General features: G+C 53.6%; 7 protein-coding genes across 7 annotated transcripts; 5 read left to right on the top strand and 2 right to left on the bottom strand.

Annotated features, from left to right (window-relative positions):
- Positions 1–299: 299 nt before the first annotated feature.
- On the top strand, positions 300–1653 carry N7482_002964 (uncharacterized protein; the record flags this gene model as incomplete). Its single annotated transcript, XM_056685089.1, has 2 exons — positions 300–539; positions 607–1653. 2 exons carry the CDS (start codon positions 300–302, stop codon positions 1651–1653), a joined length of 1287 nt encoding a protein of 428 aa, XP_056548695.1.
- A 677-nt stretch (positions 1654–2330) lies between these two features.
- Positions 2331–5836, top strand: N7482_002963 (GTPase-activating protein; the record flags this gene model as incomplete). Its single annotated transcript, XM_056685088.1, has 3 exons — positions 2331–3135; positions 3197–3548; positions 3607–5836. The coding sequence occupies 3 exons, from the start codon at positions 2331–2333 to the stop codon at positions 5834–5836; spliced, it is 3387 nt and encodes a 1128-aa protein (XP_056548694.1).
- Positions 5837–6591: 755 nt separating this feature from the next.
- On the bottom strand, positions 6592–12093 carry N7482_002962 (putative Rho guanyl nucleotide exchange factor; the record flags this gene model as incomplete). The annotated part of the gene is made up of 1 exon (XM_056685087.1): positions 6592–12093. One exon carries the CDS (start codon positions 12091–12093, stop codon positions 6592–6594), a length of 5502 nt encoding a protein of 1833 aa, XP_056548693.1.
- A 55-nt stretch (positions 12094–12148) lies between these two features.
- On the top strand, positions 12149–12397 carry N7482_002961 (uncharacterized protein; the record flags this gene model as incomplete). The annotated part of the gene is made up of 1 exon (XM_056685086.1): positions 12149–12397. One exon carries the CDS (start codon positions 12149–12151, stop codon positions 12395–12397), a length of 249 nt encoding a protein of 82 aa, XP_056548692.1.
- A 1871-nt stretch (positions 12398–14268) lies between these two features.
- Positions 14269–16612, top strand: N7482_002960 (uncharacterized protein; the record flags this gene model as incomplete). The annotated part of the gene is made up of 8 exons (XM_056685085.1): positions 14269–14343; positions 14415–14563; positions 14630–14784; positions 14843–15673; positions 15734–15762; positions 15825–16010; positions 16069–16422; positions 16478–16612. The coding sequence occupies 8 exons, from the start codon at positions 14269–14271 to the stop codon at positions 16610–16612; spliced, it is 1914 nt and encodes a 637-aa protein (XP_056548691.1).
- Positions 16613–17926: 1314 nt separating this feature from the next.
- N7482_002959 (acyl--CoA ligase) lies at positions 17927–19962 on the top strand (the record flags this gene model as incomplete). The annotated part of the gene is made up of 6 exons (XM_056685084.1): positions 17927–18202; positions 18257–18637; positions 18704–18979; positions 19041–19203; positions 19257–19579; positions 19636–19962. 6 exons carry the CDS (start codon positions 17927–17929, stop codon positions 19960–19962), a joined length of 1746 nt encoding a protein of 581 aa, XP_056548690.1.
- Positions 19963–20878: 916 nt separating this feature from the next.
- On the bottom strand, positions 20879–21665 carry N7482_002958 (uncharacterized protein; the record flags this gene model as incomplete). Its single annotated transcript, XM_056685083.1, has 3 exons — positions 20879–21105; positions 21180–21290; positions 21347–21665. The coding sequence occupies 3 exons, from the start codon at positions 21663–21665 to the stop codon at positions 20879–20881; spliced, it is 657 nt and encodes a 218-aa protein (XP_056548689.1).
- Between the last annotated feature and the right edge of the window lie 831 nt (positions 21666–22496).

The raw sequence follows: 22496 nt of genomic DNA, 5'->3' as shown, positions 1-22496 counted from the left end.
TAGTGTCACAATGGTATCATGTATGTCTTGTATTGTCACACGGCCCGCCAATGGCCGCGGGTGCCACGCAGCAAGCTGGCGTCACCCTCCTCCACTTGGCTCGCCCCATGCGGCCGAAAGAAGACAAGACTGGCTGAGGACTGATCATCGTACTCCCTTTCTTCCCCTCCACAAAGACGACGACGACGACTTTTTGGCCATCCCAATTTCTTCAAATGACTGCCTTTTCCCACTGAAACCTCTTTTCGTTGTCTCCGACGTCCGCTCTTTACTCACTTACACCCCCCAAATACAAAACCATGTTCGTTCGTTCCATCCTGTTGGGTGGCGCGGCCGCCCTGGGCGCCAGCGCAATGCTGGTCGTCCCTGAGATGGAACCGCAGGTGGAGGCGGTTGAGGATGGCTTCTTGAATGTTCACCCGATGCTGCTGGAGGATATCCGGAATGTGGTGGTCGCTTTGCCTTGCAAGGAGTGCCCTTTCCGCGAAGACAACGAGGAGGGTGCGGTTAGCTGGACCGAGGGCAAGCCATCGACTTTGGTAGGTCGGACGGGGGAGATGCGATTGGCGCAGTCCTCACGAACAAATGACTAATGAAACAACACAGATGCTGGATTTCTCCATCGAAGAGAACCGACTGCTGGCCAACGGCCGCCAGATCTTCCCTCCTGTTCCCCCGAGCCCGGTCCTCGCCATTCAAGAGCTCGAAGACGGCGAGGCCGCGGGCCCCATGCCCGTTGGGTACGCCCTGGAGGTGATGCCGCTGGGATCCCCCGATGACACCCCCGGCACCGAGCTGCTCGATGTGCGATTCACCATTCTGGACCTCGAGTCCCACCCCGTCCCGGTCGACACCGTCGCTATCACATTGATCCAGGACCCCACTGGCGAGCTTTACATCGCCAAGACCGAGATCGAGAAGACCACCCCTCCCGCCGAGCGTTTGTCCTGGAAGAAGTGCAACGGCAAGCCTAAGTGCCTCCAGCAGCTGCTGGTCGCTCGCGTCCGTGGTCTCCTCGCCGCAGCCAAGAACCGTGTTCTGGGCATGGCTGGGAAGGGCGGTCGTAAGGGCGGTCATAAGGGTTGTGGCAAGAACAAGGGCATGCTGGGCATGGCAGGCCACCATGGCCCTCCCAAGCACCATGACGAGTTCGTCCCCGAGGGCATTACCCCCTTCTCTGGATTTGAAGGCCCTGAGGGCCTCGATGACAAGGAGCACCACCGCCATCATCACCACCCTGAGGGTGGTGACTTCGGTGCTGAGATGGGCGATCGCCCCCCTCCCCCTCCTCATGGCCACCATGGCCACCATGGCCACCACCCGCCTCCTCCCCACGGCGCTTTCGCCCACACTTTCTCCCGCGTGGTACGCTTCATTGTTGTGCCCGCCATCCTCGGTGTCCTAGCTGGCCTGACTGCCAGCGCTGTCGGCATGCTTGTTGGTCAGGCCATTATCTTCCTCTGGCAGCGCTACCGTGGCACCAAGCCCCAGGAGCACAAGGCTGCCTGGGAGCAGGGTGACGCCTGTGAGAAGCAGGGTCTGATGGCTGAGACTTCTGAGACTTCTGAGTCTTCAGAGGCCTCCGAGGCCTCCGAGGATACTCTCCCTGCATATGAGTCCTCCTCTCGTCGGGATTCTGTTGACAAGCCTTAAATGTTCCATACCCGAAATACCCCCGTGTCTGATCAATCAGAACTCAATACCCATATCATACCCGGAGTCAAGATCAGGAGGGCGCTGTTTCGTTGAATTCAAACGTGAGAATGCTATCATCCTTTTGAGCTGAGCTTTGATTCACTTCCATGACCCATGTCTTTTACCATTCTGTTTCTCTTATTACTCTTGTGATGTCCCCAGCTTGTACAGCGAATTTCCTTCTCAATACATTTATTACGCACAGTAATAGGTCCACAATCAATAGAACTTCCTAAAGCCCAACCGGCCTGCAGAACGACTGCTGGGAAAGTAATACGAAACTAATTAAAGCCAAGTCTGAAACAACGGCCTCGTTTGTCTCGTATATCAGCCCTATCAGGCGGAGAGAATCACGTGATGGGCCGGGCTTCACCTCCCCCCCTCTTATCGATCCGACAACAACGCCCATCCCCACGTTCCCGAGCTGCAGCTGCAAGTGCTCGGCCAAGGATGATTGGGACAGTACAATGATCTTTGAGCTTTCATTCGAACAAAGAACGGGCTGTCCTGCATACTTCCGGCGCTGATTAGCTAGCCGTACCGGATCGCAGCTCTAGCTCCGCCCCCGACATCATCGGATACCCGCACCCTCCACAAGGCACGCTGGGTCCGCTTCGGATTGACCACTGCCTAATATGCTGTCGCTTTCCTCCTTTGTCCAGAAGGCTTCGTCACTCATTGACCCAGCCAACTTCAATATTCCCTCCCTCTCCTCGTCAGACAACGGTCCCTCCAAGGCTTCACTATTCCGCCAACAGTTCCGCCTGCCTGATTCCCAGAATCCCCTGCAGGAGATCACTGCCGAACTCATCCTCCCTCTACCAAACTCGTCCGCAAACTCTGGAGACGAGACTCGCCGTGTTGACCGGGCTGGCAATCGCTACACGGGCCGGCTGCACCTCAGCGAGCGGTTTATCTCCTTCTCGACACAACCAACCAGCTTTCTGCCCTCGTCGACATTGAGTGCTTCGACCAATTGGACTGGACAGACACATGGCACAGGACCTTCTGGCAATGGCTTTACTTTGCCACTCTCCTGCATCCGTCGCGTAGAACGGCTTCACAGTGCTCGCGATGTGTTCTCCTTGGCATTGACAACATGGAACGGCTTGCTACACAAGCAGCAAGAGCCCCACTTCACCCCCCAGCGACTCATTCTCCAGCTTGTCGGCAGCAGGCAGGCCTGCGAGCGGTTCTGCGATTGTCTGAAGAAGGGCTTGCGGGAGGCCATGAAGGAGGTTGATAATTTGCGAAGCGTTGTTACAGACTGCTACTCGGAATACTTGCTTTCTGGTGCCAAAGCCAAGGCGCAAGAAGGGAATGAGGGTGAAGGTCGACAACCCCCGGATGCTGGGTTGGGCATGCTCTTTCGCTATCCTGGTGATGCTCGAAAGCTTCGAGACCGAAGCAAGATGAGACTCTGGGGAGAATATTTCCGCGGTAAGCTGATTATCCCTCAGCTATGTTGCTTTTGGTTGATACTAATCAAACTGTGCTACAGAAAACGGCCGCAATTCCACTCTTGTTCGACAACCCACATTCCACAAACTGATCCGAGTTGGTCTGCCAAATCGGTTGCGAGGAGAGATTTGGGAGCTCACGTCTGGCTCCATGTTCCTTCGCATTCGATCGCCCAAGTTGTACGAGGAGACTTTAGCCAAATTCCACGGCCAAGAGTCTCTTGCCATCGACGAGATTGAGAAAGACTTGAATCGCAGTTTACCCGAGTACCCGGGCTTTCAAAGTGAAGAGGGCATTGGGCGACTGCGACGAGTTCTGACAGCGTATAGCTGGACGAATGCAGAGATTGGCTATTGTCAAGCGATGAACATTGTCGTCGCCGCACTGTTGATGTTAGTCTGGCCGTTCTGATTTCGATAAACAAAAGACGCGATTCGCTAACCTGAATAGATATATGTCCGAGGCCCAGGCCTTTTTCCTGCTCTCTGTACTCTGTGATCGCCTTCTCCCTGGCTACTACTCCACCACCATGTACGGAACCCTTCTTGACCAAAAGGTCTTTGAGTCCCTGGTGGAAAAGACCATGCCCATCCTCTGGGAACACCTTGCCAAATCCGATGTACAGCTCTCCGTCGTCTCCCTCCCTTGGTTCCTTTCCCTGTATATCAACTCGATGCCCCTCGTCTTTGCCTTCCGTGTCTTGGATGTTTTCTTCTTGGAAGGCCCCAAGGTTTTGTTCCAGATCGGCCTGGCTATTCTTCGCATCAACGGCGAAGAGCTTCTTGACATCCAGGACGACGGATCATTCATCTCCGTCCTGAAGTCATACTTCTCTCGCCTGGATGAATCCGCTCACCCCAGATCGGAGAACCCCAAGCTGCGCGCTATCACCAGATTCCAGGAGCTGATGGTCGTGGCTTTCAAGGAGTTCTCTGGCATCACGCACAGCACCATCATCGAGCAGCGCGAGAGGCACAAGGATGCTGTCCTGGAGAACATTGAAAGCTTTGCCAAGCGCACTTCCATCCGCAATCTCGGCCCTGAGAGCAAGCGTCTCAGCGTGGATGACCTGGGCATGATTTATGACCGCTTCTACGAGACACTATACCAATGGCAACAGCATCAGATGCTCGTTGAGGAAGAGAGGCAACGTCATGAAAAGAAGAAAACCGAACGTCAATCCATCCTCGGACCGCCTGTGGACCGGGAAGTCGGCCGTGTCGGTCTTGGACCCAGCCCTACTCACATGGATTATGATGCCTTCCGAGAGTTCTTGGCTGCGACGTCTAAATGGGCTGTTTCTGACTCTCCTGCCCCCGCCAGAAAAGACCCGGCCGCTTCCGGCTACAGCAGCTTCAGGGGCAATGGCAAGTCACTCCTGTGGGCCAACCGACGCCAACCGGCCGATCATGAGTTCATGCAACGCCTGTACCGCAAGTGGGCTTGTGACCCCGAAGAGGGCTTAAATCTGCAGAATGTGGTGAATGGCCTGGCGCGCCTCAAGGGATCGCCGGATATCATGAACAACATCTCCTACTTTTTCGACCTCTATGATGACAGTGGGAATGGTCAAGTTGACCGGGAAGGGATTCTCAAAATCTCTGAGGCGCTGCTTTTCCTCTCTCGCCGTGGATTCGAAGGAACTATCACTGCTACTCAGTCCGTGGAGGACCTGAGCAACCCCCGGAATCGTGATCATGCCGAGCAGAACCGACTCACCACCGATGAGAGATTCCTAGGTAGTGTCAGCGCGTTCATTCGTCGCTGCTTCGAGTACGCCGATCCTAGCCATCCCGAGAATCAGAGCGCTACCACCAAAGACGGTCCCACAGAAGCAGCGGAGAAGCTCGGTTCCTTCGCCATCGGCGATGACGAAGAGGACCTGATCGACGTTGAAGGCGAATCCGAGCCCGGAACATCGCCAACAGGAGAGACGTCGCCCAAGGAATCGAACGAGCAGCATCGACCCAGGTCCGAGTCCGCCAACCAAGCTCTAGACCCCAACAACCCACTGCACATCACCCTTCCTACCTTCCGAATGGTCGTCCTGGCCGACGAGCTCTTGGAACAGTTTTTCGAGTCGTACTTCCCCCAATCATTCCATCTCTCCGACCACCCCCACCCCGCTGCCCTCGCCGCATCCTCATCCCTTTCCTCCCATCTCACTACCTTCTCCAACATCGGCAGCGCCCGCCCCTCCGTTTCTACCGTCGCAGGTGCATCCGTCGCCGGCGCCTCCGGCGGCATCGTTCCTCCCGGCAAGGGCCTACGCGGCGTCCTCGATAACATCGTCACCGACGGCATCCGAATGGCCGCCGAAGTCAAGAAGCGCATGGACGACGCCCAACGCGACCTCGAGCGCAACGCTCTGGGCGGCCGCGACGAAGACGATGATGAAGATGACGAGGACGACTACCCCTCCCGTCAAGGCAGTGCCTCTACGGCCGCTATGGCGGGCGGTATCTCCAGCTGGGGCGCCGGCGCGTACGGCGCGGACCCGGAGCGCCGCAGCGTCCGCGAGGCTGACCGCGACCTTTTGGAAGGCGCCGAGGCCGAGGACATCAGTATTCGCCCCAAAGAAGAGGCATCCAGCCAGGCCAGCAGCCATGCGGCGAGATTACCTACATTAGCATCTGACACCGAGGTTGTAAGCAAGGTTGTCGAGTTTGAATCAAAATGATGCCTCGTCCGATTCCGGCTGCTTAATTGCTTGGTGGCGGCCGGGGAGGTGGGCATTATGTGTGATATATCCTCGTTTGCGTTTGTTTCTTTGGTGCTTTAGCTTTGTCGATGTGCAATTCTACATTTGTGTTTGGTGCATTCGTCTTGGGGCGAAGTTATGAGGTCAGAGCCAGAGGCTAGGTGGATATTTCCATAAAGAGACTCTTTCAATTCAAACTACAGATCCAACCTCTTCACAACTATCGCTAGATATCAGCTACCCTCCGGACTGTGGACCCCGCAGTCTATAAATATGATATTGTTGCAAAAAATGCCAATTAGATAGATTGGAAACCCAAGTTCAAGCACTAATAGAAAATGGTAATAAATCATTAAGAGTCGTAAGATGGCACACTGACATTTCTATGTACAACAATGACATCAAAACAGCGCTCTGCAGAAGTGCCACGAGAAAACGGGGACGAGAAGAAGATGACCAAATGCCAATGCATGCAAAGAATCTTTCATGGATACCTTCGGACCAAGACATTTTGAAAGACATGAACAGAGAAGGGGGAAGGCAATAGAGGGAAGGAGGGGGAAATTAGAAGGTTGCAGGAAGGTAAAGGCGAAGAAGAAGAAAGTAGGTAGAAGAAAAGGGGACAAAGGTATAGAATAGGGTAACAAAACTTTGTGTAAGAACAAAGCGTGGAAGCTGCCCTTGTGAGTTGGAGGCGGAGATGAAAAGCAAATCCAAGGGCAATAGCGGGTGATTTAATCCTTCTGGCCCTCATTCTCAACCAACTCGAGAACAATCTGACTGCGCTCATATGCGGGATGCTGCATGCAGATCTTCACAGTATGCCCGGCGGTCCCAGAAGAGACACCATTGGCATTACCGGAGAACCCGCTCATATTGCCAGCAGCAGCCTGGCCAAACGAGCCAGGCAACTTGCTCCCGTCATCCAGGCAGACCACATTATGGCCCGGAATGACCTGCCGCAGCCGACCATTCATAGCGTTGCGGACCTCGACGAAATCTTCGTTGAACAGGATGAGGAACTTTCCATGCAAACAAGCGGTATGGGCGCTGCCTACAAACTCCATGACCACACTCCGCGACACGTCGCCGTGCTTGTTGACGTACACGGCACATTCCTGGTACGCTACCAGGAACTCGCTGTCGCTAAGCCGGAACATGCCCAGCGGGCGGAGATCCTTGATGCGCTGGGCAATACTGTGGAGCGTGTCGGTGGCGTCCGGGGTTGCGGCGCGGAAGTCTGGCACGGACCAAGACTGCTTCTTGTCTAGGGTGAGGACCTCGATGCCGCGCTGGGTGGCGATGGCTAGGGATGAGTGGAACATGTTGATGCCGTAGGATTCGGCGGGGATGTAAAATTCGTCGTATTCGCGGAAGAACTCGGTTTGGGCGCGGCGGGATTGGAACAGGCGACTTTTGCTGGAAGCGGACTTTTGGAGGATGGGCTCTAGGACCTTGAATGTAGAGGACAGGCCGTCACGCTTCTTATACAAAACCAGGTAGCGGTCTTTCATCCGGCCTGCAGCAAAGAATCCCACTTCGCGGTTGCCGGAGAGCTTCTGTGGTGCCCGGCGAGCAGAGTCCTGCGATTGCGAGGAAACGCCACTCGCAGGACATACCACATCAAGGTGGTAGGCGATCAGAGAGCGATCCGCAATGAGCAAAAACAGGTTGAATTCCTCAAAGACAGCCACCTGCGTGACCCGCATGATGGGGATAGCCTGGAAATCGTCGTCAGCGAGCAGCCCCCAAAAGAATAGAGTAGTGACACCTACTCGATACCAACCCCGCGGGTTACTAAGATCAGACATGTACACTCCAAAGTCTGTACCAACAGCACACATCATCCTACCAGGGGGTTGTTGGAAGACAGTCGCGCAATTCACACCAGTCCTGCACACAGGCGAAGGCCGTGACCCAGTTTCATACTTCTTCTCAACCTCCTTGATAGCACGGTGCAGTGGAGTGCCTTTTATCATAACACTTTTCGACCCGTTCGTATGATCGGAGTACGCAAACGCCGTATCTGCAAGAACCCGCAGCCGGAAGGGTTCGGCGTTCTGCGAGAACAGAGCTGCAGCGTGCTTGGTCTTCGCCTCGATGATTTTCTCGCACCATTCAACGCGGCTGTTCGCTGAGAATGCGTACAGAGTGTATGTGCCGTTCTTACCAAGGTGCTTGATCTTGAACGGGTACAGGATCTTGTCGTCCTTCGAGTCCAGGGTGACACCAGCACCGTTAGCAGAAGGGCCACCCGTGTGGGCCAGAGGGCTTACACCACCCTGCGCAGGGGTGACAGTTGAGACACCACGGACGGACGACTTTATCACGGGGTCATCTTTGGTGCTCTCCAGGACCAGAAGATCCATTGGAATGGGCAGTTTAGAGACATCATACCGCTCATACTTGCCAACTCGCGAGACATCTCGTGCGGTGAAAGACTTGGCTAGAACAAGATAGTGATCGAAGAGAATAGCATGCGTATCGACAAGGAATCGAGTCCGCGTACCGGGTCGCTGCAGGTCGCCCCGGAAGACGACTTCCCGGCCCATGTGGTCCAGGTTGAGCTCGACTTCTTTTTGCATTTCCGGTCGCAGCTGGAGCTTGCTGGCAAGATCCATCAGGTCCGTCTTTTTGCTCTGCTCGCCGACCTTGTTGTCGCACTCCAACGCAACAACCCTAATTTCGTCGATAGCTTGCGCGAGATTACTCTTCTCCTCGGAGTCCTTGACCATATTCCTATGCACAGTGGCAAGCAACAGTGTATACCGCTGGATCCGGGTAATCGGAGCTTTCAGGAAAGTATCCCAACTCAGACGGTTTGACAACTTGTGCTCGCGCACCTGGTTCAAAAAAGACTTGAACTGTGGATTGCGGTCAGACTCCCGGCGCACAAAGTGGTTGGCATGCGGGAAGGTAGCAGCATAGTCGATGTAGACATTCTTCGCCTTGCGAATCCATTCGCGGAAGATGTCGCTGAATCCTACGATAAAGGGCCCTTGCTCCTTCTGACGATACTTGAGCTGTGCCAACAAAAAGTCTTCGTTGACCTTTTTCACTGCATCGACTTTGCCAAAGACGTCGTTCAAGAACTTGCTCAGTCGTTTAGCCGGAATGATGGGGGGATTCATGTTGGCCAGTTGGTCACGGTAAAGCTCACGCAAGACGTCCAGCTGTCCGATGTAGGCATCTTCCGTGGTCACAATCTCGTGCAGATTGTTTTGCCGGTCGACCTCCTTCTTCGGGTGGGACTCCCATACTTGTTTGGGCACCTTATAGAAGGTCACCCAGTCCTCTACCTTCTTCTGAGGTGCCATCATCTGTGCCTTGAGGTTGACCTTCTTCAAAGTTCGCATGCAGTGATGAGAGTAGCAGCGTCCATATGAATCAGTGTCCTGGATGTGCATCTCCTGTTCATGCAGCTTAGGCGAGTAGCAACCAGTTCCCGTGATCTGGAACAAGACACCAGATATACGCCCACTGCTGAACTTGACCCATTCTTCCTCTTTGACCAATGCTTCCTCCTTAAGCATGTTGCTCACCACCCGAGCCGCCAGCGTCTCAGCATCCGCAATGTTCATCGTTGGTACTTTGTGCGTAAACAACGCCACAATCGCATCGGCAACAGCCTGCTCCCGAAGATCGGCCTCATCCTGACTGAGTTCCTTGATCCAAGTTAAAATAGAGCTGAGCGCCCACGGCTCGGCACACTTCTTGAATTGCTCCGACGAGAGCTTCGTAAGATTGAACTTCTTGCGCCGTGCCGCGGGGATAGCCGGTAGATCTAGTGCCACAGTAGCAGCCTCCTCGGCCGGGTCAATCTTGGGCAGATCCTTTTGCTGCAACTGCCAGAGGAGCTCCTGCTGCTGCTGCCTGTACTTAACGCGGTCCGCATCGGTCTTCGATCTCATAGGCGGATCAGTACGAGGTCCAATGGGTGTCGAAAGAGACGACGACCGTGGAACTTGGGATGGACTAAGCAACTGCTCTCCATACGAGTCCACGGACGTCGCGATAGAAGAGGGATGTCTATACTGTTGATTACCCTGCATCTCATCCTGCTCCGGCGGCCGGTACGTGCCTGCGGGCATCAGGTGGGTGTACAGGTCAGCACCACCAGCGGGCTCGACGGGTGCGGGTGGCAGTGGGCGCATGCCGGGGTGGAAGAAGAGATCCTCGGGCACGCCACCGTGGGGGCTTTCGTCGCCCGACTGATCTCTCTCTTGCTGATGCTCGTACGGACTGTCACCGTCTTCGCCGTAATCAAAGCTCATTCGTCGGCTATAGTGCCCGGGCGCAGAGAGACCCCCGGTGCCTCCAGCATCGACACGAGCATCGGAGGGAGGGTGGTGTAGGCGGTTGGCATACTGGTACGCAATTGGCGGGTGCTCGTAGTCATCGTAATACTCCCCGTGTTCGTCGGGGGACAGATTGGAGCTTCTGAAAGAGTCATGGGTACGTTGGAATCCTCCTCCAGCAGCAGGGTCTGGGTATTCCTCAGAGCTGTACGCAGGCTCCTCTCCATAATGTAGATTCCCTTGGTAACCTCCCTCGTACAGAGCGAGATCATGACCAATGAATTCGTCATCCTCGTAAGGAGTCGAGTGTGGGGAAGGGCCACGTGAAGAAGGCTGTCTCGGGGATGCTTGTTGCGAAGAAGGCCCTCTGGCTGATGTCTGAGAGCCATGTGAGCGAGCGCTGATAACCGAAGCATTTGTCTCCCGTCTAGTGCGACCTTGCATCCTCTCTCGCTCCTCTCGAGCCTGGTCTTCCTCTTCCGCCATGCGCAACATAGCAAGCCCTGCTTCAGCCTCCGCCTCACTATCGTCACTGTAAGCGCCATAGTTGATCTGAATCTCTGACATGTTGCCGTTGGTATGAGTATGCTGCTCGTCGGGCGATAAGCGTATGTTCGATCCCGAGCCGTTATATGAACCCCTAGAGTTGTGACGTTGGTTGAAAGTCGCCTGTGTGTCCATCACTGCAGACTCAAGTTCCTTCATCAATTCATCATTATGCATGGTGCTCGACCGAGCAGAATGAGAGAGTTCATTCATGTCAAATTCGGCATCGACCGGCGGGCCCGGCAAAGGTCGTGCTTGTGGATGCCTGGTTAGTGTGTCCGTTCGTCTGGGAGGCAGAAATGGTAGATCTTGTTGCACAGGGGGCGTGGGCAGAGTCCGCGCGGAAGCAGAATGGGGCATGCCGGTCCGTTTGCCATAGAGCCCATTTCCTTGTGGTTGATGGGCCGGTGGCTCCGGGGGCTGGTCGTCATAGCTGCTGCTCACAGGAGGGATTGTAGGAGTAGGGTACGGCGAGTCTGACCCAAAGCCTGCTGCAACAGGAAAATAAGGACGGGACGTAGATTGAGGGAGGTAGGCGCTAGATGGGGAGTTCGAGGTCGCAAAGGTGCTAGTAGTTGGCGATGAAACTGGTTGATATGAGGTGGGAGCAGCATTCATAGGCGCCTGGTTCGAGTTAACAGGCGACGATCCGTAAGGCGAAGTTCGACTTCCGTAGGGATGGTCCGGTCCACGAGGAGGGGGCATTGGCGGTTGCTGCGAGACGAACCCATAGGGCTGCGGGGTCGGGGGAGTCTGTCCATAGTGCGAGACCTCACTGGGTCGTCGTGCGAGATTTGGTGACAGGCCCGCTGGCTGGTATGCGGCGGGATTATACGGCTGATGACCTGACACGGTGTTGGTATAGGACGCATTATTGCTGGAAGTGGTATAGTTCAAGGGGTTATAACTGAGATTCGGCTGCGTCTGCGATTGTGGGAGGCCATATTGCTGGGGATTGTACGCGGGCTGGCTTGACGATCCGGGGTATCGGTACCCGTAACTGGAGACGCTCGTGTGCGACGAGGCGCGAGTGGGCGACATGCGCGACTGGTCAGATGGAGTGCGCGAAAACACAGACGATTCACGATCATCCTCGTATCCTCCGGCGGCATTATTGTAGCTTCCCTGTCCCACGCCGCCCGCATATCCACTACTCTGCACCGAGTATCTCGCATCGGCGTCGGTCGGTCGCGCATTGTGGACCCGTGAGGCGTTGAAGAGCTGAGAATCATCCCCGGCGTTGTAGCTTGGCATACGTCTTGGCAGCTGTTGGTTCTGAGCGGGGTGCTGCTGGGGGTTGTACGTCTCGTGGCGACCGGTTGCTGGTTGGGAGCTGGCCGGCGGGTTGCTAGGCTGGCCGTAGTAGGCCTGGTAACCGTTTGGGTCCGCCATCCTTGTGGCAGATAAGAGGAAGCCCCAGGAATCAATCGATCTGGTTGAGTGCGCGATGCGGATCTCTCAGACCCCGGTGCGAGTGTCGAACCAGGCCGGCAGTCAAGGTGTCGTCGAAAAGCGACGACGCCAGGTCGCAATCAGGCTCGTCGAAATGAGGGGGACGCGGGCAGGTGACGAACTGCCGGGGAGCAGCGCGCTGTGGGCATCCCCCAAGAAACGAGCGACGATAGAGTTGAAGGGGGTGGGAAAGAAGGGTGGACAGAGCCGAGGAGAGGAGGAGGAATGCGGAGAGGAGGAATAATATCAGCGGGCCCTAGGGGCGAGGGGAAGTGGTTCAGGTTCATTCAGGTTCAGGCGCGGGTTGGAGGGCTTACCGTGGATTTGGAATCGGAGGATCAACCCAATCCCCAACCTTCCCTTCTTCCCTTAACAACAGGGTATGCTATCCTACTTGGAGGAACTGACTGTGTCTAGCTACACTAGTTTCACCGCCAAATTACTCGGGTCTTTCGCCCCCGAAATCTCCGTAGTCGGGCTGAGTAACTACGCTCGTGTCTACCATTTCTGACTGCACAACTGGCCGATGACGTGAAAGCGCGCTGTCTAGCTATGGGGAGAAGGTCTGTTTGGGGTCCTAAATTTTTTTTTCTTCCGCTTTTGAGCCTCCGAGCTTCTCTGACTAATAAACACAATGCAGCTAACTTAGTTAATATCGGGCACAAAGTGGAAAGCACAGCCTCGGGGACCCTAGCTTATTATCTACGTGATGCCAAGCCCATCTGTGGCTCGAGTTATATAGTTCTACATATATACTCCCGACCTGGGATATTCCCCGGCCCTGCTGGCAGACAATGCAAAATCTCGCCATGCCATGGGTTTGCTTGCCATAAGCGCATCCTGCATGCTGACACCCGATGAAACTCTTCTTGGGGCCAAACTGCCCCACCGTCATTTCGCTGTTGCAAGGCTGAGATTGGAGAGGCTCAGCCACTTGCGCCCGCCCGCCTACCAGGGAAAGTGGGTGCACCGCCTGACGCCTCAGTGGCCAGGCAAGCCACTTATTTCAATGAAGGGTTTTAGAAAGCAAACGAATCGAGCTTTTGATTTCTGATATGCAGGCGAAGCTGTCATGCAATCGGGGGATATAACGTGAAACATGTTCGAAGGTCCCAATTAGGTACTGTTGTCTCCTCATGTTCGTAATAGAAGCCAGGAACCATTACATAGCCTAAGGCCACAATAGTTCATCGAATAACATACACCAAATACATAATTGCGGCAAAAAAAAAAAATTATGCACCGCGAAATTTGCAAGCCCTTGTGAATTTGTCGTTTAGAATTGTAAGGAAAAGCCCGATGAAAATTGTTGGGCTCAAGAGTGTGAGACATTGAGATACTACTGACAGGGGTTTTCTGTAAACATTTGGCTAGGAACTCTAAGGTCTACGCCGATTGCGAGCAACTGTCAGGATAAGTAATGGTACCGGGAAAAACCTGCATCGATTATCTACAGACAAGGTCGCTGCTGCTGATGGGGCTTTTCGATATCATTATTTCCGATGTTACTGTATACAATAATAGTGCAATGGTATTACAACGTATTTCTAAATATTACAGACATGTACATAGTTATAATGCTCACAGTTGGCGGACAGCATATGCGGCAGAAAGTCCGACCGCCTTGGCCCCAGAGCCCTCCCTGATACCAAAACAAGGAGGCGGTCAAGGTGGCCATGCTGGATCCTGGCAGAATTTCCCACTCGATCGTCCCACTCGGCGGCCTCGGAGGACGATTCCTTATTGCATATATCCGCACATCCGCACATCCGTCAATCCGCCTTACATCCGACTCATCCCGTTTCCATCGTCTCTTGTCTATTACATTACTTACAGACTTGTTACAACCATCAAACAGGCTTTCTCACCACGTTCCTCTCATGCATCCTCGCATGGTGTCCTGGCCATACAGCACCGAATTCAAACTCACGTCACTTTTGATTCTCAGACTATAGCGCCTACTCCCCCGTCCTCACCACCAGGTCCAAGGGACCACTCAATAGCAAAGGTAACGACTCACGTCGCTCGGTCCTGTTTTATCGGGTACCCGCTAACGTGTCAGTCCTACGCTCTTCAAGCAAACTGTCAGCTCAGGCACAGCAACAGTTATCGGAGATGATTACAAGAAGCCAGGCTAAGGCCCTAGATGAGATGAAAGCCTTTCATGGAGAGCCACCTGCATGGGCAAATGTCCGTAAAGATATTATTTGATGCTGCGATCCACCTCCAGTTAGCCGTTCATTTACTGATTGACTATGTAGACCCGTCCGGCTCTCTGTGATGCTATTGAATGGTTCCGCTCCGTACAAGGAGGAAGCTATCAGCATGACAAACTATGCTTTGGTTTCCTCGTGGATGGGTGCAATGGTGCTCGCCCTTACCTTGACGAGGAAGTCATTATTACTCGCATGTGAGTTCAACATCTGATTTTGGACATTTCCTACTTGTTCTTGGAGACACCTGCTAAGCTAATTAGGGGTGGAGATAGCGAAAAAGTCTCAGAGAGCGAACTGGTTCTCAAAAAAGATCAGGAATGGGGCGGTATCATTATCACCGCTATCATGGCTGCCTTCAACATTGACCAGCCTGTGGGCCTCGTGATCGGCAAGTTGTTGTATTCCCATGGATTCCGTAAATTAAGGATTGACTGATATACATCTAGGATCGAAGAGCAAGCTTCTCCACGCAGAACTCCCGCACCGCTACTGTGTTATGGACTACTTCCGCATCACAGACGTGTGGCATGAAAGAATGGGAACACACGCAGGCTTCCGGATTCGCTTTGAAAAACTCGATCTCTCGACCAAAAGCTGGTGGGCACCTCGCGGCTCCCTGGATCCTCCTCCTCTGGCCCTTCGCAACTTCAATATGTTGCCATCAAGCCAAATGTGTAGCACATGCGGGAAGGCCAGTACCCAGATTTACATGGAAGGATGGATGTGTCTTGAGCCTGAATGCTCGAAATTCTGGAAGATCGGAAACGCCGATCCGACCAACCTTACATATCATCCTGACTTCCTGAGCTACCGCAGCCTGGGATTGCCGGGTAGGCCAGCCCCGGGTCCTCTGGTCAACACTGCAGACAGAAAGCTCAGGGAGTGGGATAGAACTGTGGATCGCAATGCGTGGAGAGGCATTGTGTGTCCCGACTGCAAAAAGTGCCTTCAGCGCATCCTGTGGTGCGGCTGGAAATGCTCAGTCGATCCAGCACTGGGACCTCACGAGTCCTGTTGCTACCAGGCATTCAGGAATATTATTCCTGTTTCCATTAAAACAGTCATCGCTGGCGTCAAGAGCTACGGTCGGAACCAATTGACCTGCCGTATCCAACCATCAATTGACCCGAAGTCATGCAAGCCGTATGAAACACGCACCTATGTTCTCCCAGGCGTGGGATCAATTACACACTTTGTTTCCAACAAGGGCATCAATGAGCGCCCAGGCGGTCCACACGACTTGTTCAGGAATCTTCAAAACGTCGACCTTGGTCTCAGACGGTATCCGCTGTCGCAGGCCGTGGGTAAGTTATCAGGCCTTCCGCAGTCAGATCAAACCAGATTTAGGCTTACATTTGTGATAGTGGGAGGCACCCTTACCGGTCACTTTGTGGTAAACTATGTAAAGCAACTGTCTTTCACCATCGTGAGGGAAATGACTGACTGAGATTACAGGGCATGCCATATAAGTACGTGGTTTCAGTAGACTCCAGGGCATTTAGTGGGGCTCCTCCTGTCATCCTCGCTGCCCTGGGACGCCTATCATGGGCGACCGAAAAGGCCGTCATCAATGCTGGTGATGATTATCTACCACCAAATGAGCTGCTAGCTCTTGGTTACTTTGAGGGAATGAAGATTGGGGTCAGCTTATTCGTGGGCTATTTATTCCCAGTGCTTTGAGCTGATACACTTTTTTTAGTATCATGACGACGGAGAAAGCACGCTTGGCCCAACCATTGCCACCCTTTCCCTAGGTTCCAAGTCCAAGATGTGCATCCGCATGAAAGCCAAGTACTACAATGGAGCCACGAAGGCGAATGTTCCCCTGGCCATTGATCCAGTTCTGGGGGGCTGCAATGGAGAACAAGAACGGCGACTACTCAAGGATGAATTTGAAGCCGGCCAGCTCACCGAGGAGGAATACCGGGCAGAGCGCGAAGGAATGCTCAGAACACTGAAGTCTCGCGCGAACCCCCCGGACATGATCAAGTTAGAGCTGCAGCATGGTGATATGGTCGTGATGCATGGTGCCGATCTGCAGAAATACTTCGAGGTTTGTGCGCGCCACATTTGGGCAAGCTGGCGGGCTATTCGGCTGACAGATGTAGCATTCGGTGATACCCGAGCAGCGGCTGCGGTTCGCTTTGACCTCACGGTACATTGTGCCGGAACTGATTCCCCCCGAGCAGCACTGGAAAGGTGAATTTGAGCTGCGGGGCGATCAGATCTACAACGGCCAGTGACGAATTCCGGCTTCTCGGCATTTTCAGGGGTTTAGAAGCACATCTTGCATATTTTACTCGGTGTTGAGAGGATATTTATACCCATTCTGGCGGTCTCTGCCCTTTTCTGGCGGATCAGCAAGCGAACGACTGACGACTCGAAAGGCCCTACTTTTCCATGATCATCATGAGTTAATGAAACTATCTTTATTATGGTTCCGTAGACCCTCATCATATCCCATTCCACAATGAAGATGCAGACACATATGTCCCGCCTGTCCCAGACAGTTTCAGCTCTGCTATGCCGTAGCTGACAGGGAATTACGGTCTGCTTCGTATTGCGCCCGGAACGGCGAAACACGTGTGGAGGCCTTACCCCCAGTTTTACTCACCCTATCATCCTCATTCTTTCTATCCTCTCGCCCCGATAGTGAATAACTGCCTTTGGGGGTCAATGTCGGCCGAGGACCAGTAAGGGAAGCCGAACCAGGCTACGGGAAAATCGGCATGCCAAGCCCCCATTAAACCTATTGCACTGAGCAGCAGCCGTTTGTCCGGTTCGCTACGCTGTGGATTATTGACTGTGGATTCGGACTCCACAGCCTTCTGTTCGAAAATGGTGACGCGGTGTAAAATGATGGAGTGGAGATTTTGGAAATGAAGCGTTGCTGTACGCCATTGGAGGAGGGGGGTAAGCTGTCCGCTCGTGTGCCAGCCGGGCTAGACGGAAACCGACAGCCGAAGCATCCCTAAGACTGATTCAACCAATGAACCCAATGTGACTACTTTGCGCGATCGGCGATGGTTCGAGCCAGAATCCATTCGGCAATCTCATTGTCGCGGCTATTGTGAAGCGTCTCGGAGGACCGCGAACAGCCTCGGCCCAAATCCCCGCGAGGCTCCACCGTACCGTCATGATCCCCACACTGGTCGGAGAGGGGCGACCCCTGCTGGACCAGAACTCACAACCGGGCCTATAAGAGGCCTGGAATCGGCGGTGGCCCGAGCTCCGTCACTCGGACCCTCGGCAACCCAATTCGGTAAGGGGGGGCGGCGGCTTCATGTCGAAGAGCTTCCCAGTCATCTTTCGGTTGGCTGCAGAGTAGCCGGTTCCCCGCACGGGGTTCTCCCCCGGATCCCTTCTCTGACTGTTGAGCTTTATCCCCTCGAACTTCCCCAGTTTTTCCTCCACTTTGCCTTGCAGTTGTTCGTTGTTCATTCTATTGATTTTCGGCCAGGTAGATCGGCTTTTGTTGCGCGTCGCCTAGAACGTCATCTTCGCATTCAGATCATACACTAGTTTAGTGAGGCAATCGCGGCACACCCAAGGGCACGATGGTTTTCCTCCCAGATCCGCGATGCGCTGCGCTGGGACATGTCCCAGACGATATTCCCGTTAGCGAATTCATGTTGAACGAGGCATATGGACGAGTTGCTCACGATCAGTCGAGGGATCCGTACACGTGCGGCTTAACGGGCCAGACATACTCATCGCGGGAGGTGGTGGCTCGGGTGGATCATATCGCACGCGGTCTCGCGAAGGAGTTCGGATGGGCACCGAATCAGGGCACAGAGTTCGATAAGACTCTGGCAGTCTTCAGCGTGAATACGGTATGCCGAAATATACTAACGCGCCGAGTCGAGGACTGACGGTTTGCTCAATAGATTGACTCGCTGCCATTTTTCTGGGGTGTGCACCGACTAGGTGGCGTTGTGTCGCCTGCCAATGCTTCATACTCCGCCGCCGAGCTGAAGCACCAGATTCTGGACTCTGGCGCCAAAGCCTTGTTCACCTGCGTTCCGCTCCTGTCCATCGCTCTGGAGGGCGCCGCCCAGGCTGGCCTGCCCAAGAGCAAGATCTATCTGATTGACGTGCCTCAGCCTCTCCTGGGTGGCGCCAACCCACCATCCGAATATAAGTCTCTCTCCCAGCTGGCCGAGGCAGGCAAGACGCTGCCCGCGCTGGAGCCACTGCAGTGGGGACCTGGAGAGGGAGCACGACGAACCGCTTTCTTGTGCTATTCTAGTGGAACTTCTGGTCTGCCGGTACGTTGAATAATCGGAATAGGGAAAGGTCTCGCGTCACCAGGGCTAATTTGCTCCTGTTTCCAGAAAGGCGTGATGATTTCCCATCGGAACGTCATCGCGAACACCCTGCAGATCAAGACGTTCGAGCACAGCCATCGTGCCTCCCAGCAACCCGCGGACGGAAGATCCGTGTATTCGGAGGTCTCACTCGGCCTTCTTCCACAAAGCCACATCTACGGCTTGGTCGTCATCTGTCACGCGGGCGCCTACCGCGGAGACCAGGTCATCGTCCTACCTAAGTTTGAGCTCAAGTCCTATCTTGAGTCGATCCAGAGATTCAAGATCAGCGTTCTCTTTTTGGTTAGTCTTTCCCTGTATTTGACAATGGAAGGTACAGTCCAAGCCGGCTAACCTCTGCAAGGTCCCTCCGATCATCATCAACATGCTTCGTAGCCAGAACATCTGTTCCAAGTATAATCTCAGCTCTATGAAGACCCTCTTCTCGGGGGCAGCGCCATTGGGTATGGAGACCGCAGCCGATTTCCAGAAGGTTTACCCCAATGTTCTCATTCGCCAGGGATATGGTAAGTCCCCACCGCCTTCAAAACTAAGTTCGGTCCTCACATTCTATGCACAGGTCTCACTGAAACGTGTACCGTTGTCAGCTCGACACATCCCGGCGACATTGTGCTGGGCTCGTCTGGATGCTTGCTCCCTGGCTTCGAAGCCCGTCTCGTGTCCCCCGAGGGTCAGGAGATCACAGCTTACGACACCCCGGGTGAACTAGTGGTGCGCTCCCCCAGTGTGGTATTGGGATACTTGAACAACGACAAGGCCACCAAGGAAACCTTTGAGGATGGATGGATGCGTACCGGCGATGAGGCAGTTTTCCGCAAGGGTCCCCAGGGCACCGAGCACGTCTTCATTGTTGACCGTATCAAGGAGTTGATCAAGGTCAAGGTTCGTGAAACTGTATGCACATAGGCTCTATCCCGCAGGCTAACCCGCATATACAGGGTCTGCAAGTAGCACCCGCTGAGCTGGAAGCACATCTTCTCACACACCCGGCCGTGGCCGACTGTGCTGTCATCGCCGTCCCCGACCACGCCGCAGGTGAAGTCCCCAAGGCCATCGTCGTCAAGTCGCCCTCTGCCGGCTCCGATGAGGCCGCTGCTGAGGCCATCAAAAAGCATGTCCAGGACCATAAAGCGCGGCACAAGTGGCTGAAGGGCGGTGTTAGGTTTATAGATGTGGTTCCAAAGAGCCCCAGTGGCAAGATTCTGCGCCGGTTGCTGCGTGATCAGGAGAAGGAGGCAAGAAGGAAGGCTGGCGCCAAGATCTGAGCTGGCGCAAGTACTTTGCATGTTCTGGAACGTCTTTGCTACTTCTATGTGTGGTGCTTGTATCCTGTTTCTTTCCGTGATTTCTGACCCAGGGCCATTGTTTAGGCCTTGCTATTCCATAGTCCTATACTGAATAGAGTGGGTATAGCTTTCGACTGAGCTGAAGTGGATCTCTCATGAAGCGTTCGGTTCTGTATATGCCCGCCCCTTCAATGTAGAGCGGGAAGTCCATAATGTAGTTGATCATGGCCTAGCAGCCTAGTTACATAAGAAATACTAAGCGAATGTAGGCCCATCAGCAACCAATCAGTTGCTAGCGGTAAGTTATCCCTTCATGTGTCGACAGAGTTCTTTATCAATACAAATGTTTCAGGTCGAATACTCAGAATTTTAGCAAATACCGAGCATCCAAGGTTCTCATTCAAATGTATCGTTAATCAGCTTAATGTGTATGTGTCTATGAAGAAACACCCACACAGACAGCATACCCTAACCACAAATTACCACAATCCGATCCGTATAGCTCCGCGAACGTATTACTGTACAAGCTCTCGATGTTCGCACACGAATCATCTTCCACAAAGTTATCGTACTCGTCACTATAGACACAATACCTGTCTGTGTCGGGACAGCACTTGCTGTCGGGGTTGCGGTTGTCGCTGGGCCCTTGACACAATATGCCTCATCAAGCCAAAGATTGGTACAGTCATTGCCGACTATTCGGTTTGGTTAGAGTATTTCTTATTTTATTTCTTTTCTTTTTCTCTTCATGGACGCTAGGGGCAGTTGGGGTAAGACAAAGGGGGGGGGTAGAGAGAGACCTACTGCTTGGATTCCATGCGTAGAACTGTGCGAGAGTGATTCCGAATACCGTCTCAATGCTTGAACAGTCGTCTCCTGAGACAACAGTGTAGAATTACTGGCAGTCTGAAATAGTATCGGTTGGAGTTGGAGCTGCTGAGGTGCTCGACGTAGATATAGTCGCTGCATTAGTATCGGTCCCAATACACACTGAGCGCACATCATTCTCATTGAGGTTTAAGTAAAGCTGGGTATCACAATCACCAGCGAGCCAGGGATTCCATGCCAGCAATTCGGCTTCTGTGACGTCCACGTCTTCTTCAATATCCGCACATGTATAATCTAGAGTACACGTCAGTCGACCGGACACCCCCCTCGATCATATATTCATTCGCCCTTTTAAAAAAATCTCTTACCATCAATCATATAGCCAGCTACCTCGGTAAAACAGTTACAGTTTGACACAGTAGTGGGCTCCGTGGCGTTGATAGATAGGCAGTAGGTGCCGTCATCGTCGTCTGTGGTTTCTGTTTTTCTTATAAGCTTCAACTGAGCAATATGTCCACTAATGAGTAAGACTTACTGGAATCCGCGCTCTCCAAGACACAGTAGCTATAGCCAGGTTGTAAGGCGCAGGTGCTCGTGTCATTTGAAAGACTTGGGTTCCACTCTATCAGCTGGTCAACCGTAACTTGATAGAGCATCGCGACCATAGCACAGACGTTGAGAATCGTGTAGTCGACATCGAGCGTAGTGTTGAAAGTTGTGGTGTCAAAAATCAGGGCCGTCGGGCCTGTATAGTTCCGATATGAGGTACAGCCTGTAAGTGTGCCAGGCGCAGTGGGGAGGTAGGTCGGAGTATAAATATACCCTGGATTACTGGTGGAGGTAGGAATGGACATGTCAACAGAGGAGAAGGTGGCCGCGGTTACTGTGAAAAGAGGCGTTGTAACGGGGTAGCTAGCGTATGTGCCGATAGAACCCACGGGTGCCACACAGTAGGACTCGCCGAGGAGTAAGTTGGTGTAGTTGGCGTCAATCTCCGGGTTCAGGAAATAGGAGTCCGTGACCTAGTACCTGCGTATCGCGCTAGGCCAAGGCTAACACGGCAAATCCCCTCCGCCCCCCCCCCCCCGGCGGGCCATCCCCCGACCACGGCGAAATGTTTTCTCTAAGAGCGAGATTATCTAATAATTAAAACAGACCTAGTTCACCGTCCTCCCACCGTATTTGTCTCCGAAGCAAAATAACCGATCTTACGGTCTCTCCTGAGTACTCGAGTGCGGTCTGCGCTGCCTTCCTCCGCCCGGCCTTGAAATATTTACCCTAAGCACGCGATCCAAGAGAAGGCTAATGGCTTGTATATGTGCAGGGTTTCGCTCTCTTCGAATACCTCCAAGACGGAATAGTCACCACCAAAGGGGACAAGGTACTCCAGCAGGTTGCTCTCCAATGAAGCTACATTGAGAAAGCGACAGGGCAGGCCGGCCTAGCAAACTGGTGGTGGGTATGGGCAGACGATTACTTCAAGCAGATTACAGTCGTCGGGAAAGTCTGGAGTATGTAGGCGGTTCAGGCCGCAATGACCCCCTACACGAGTGCTGTTCTTGCTGGGACAGATCTGGTCAAATATCCCGAGGTCGTCCAAGCTCTGGCTTATTACCGGAATAAGATCCTAAATCTGACGATGACTCCGATTACAAATATGAAGGCACCATCAAGGTACCTAGAGT

This window comes from Penicillium canariense (genome assembly GCF_028826845.1).
Source record: "Penicillium canariense strain IBT 26290 chromosome Unknown utg000001l_segment0_segment0, whole genome shotgun sequence".
Lineage (NCBI taxonomy): Eukaryota > Fungi > Ascomycota > Eurotiomycetes > Eurotiales > Aspergillaceae > Penicillium > Penicillium canariense.
The sequence above is the reverse complement of the archived record's forward strand: the minus strand, read 5'-3'. Positions and strand labels throughout refer to the sequence as shown.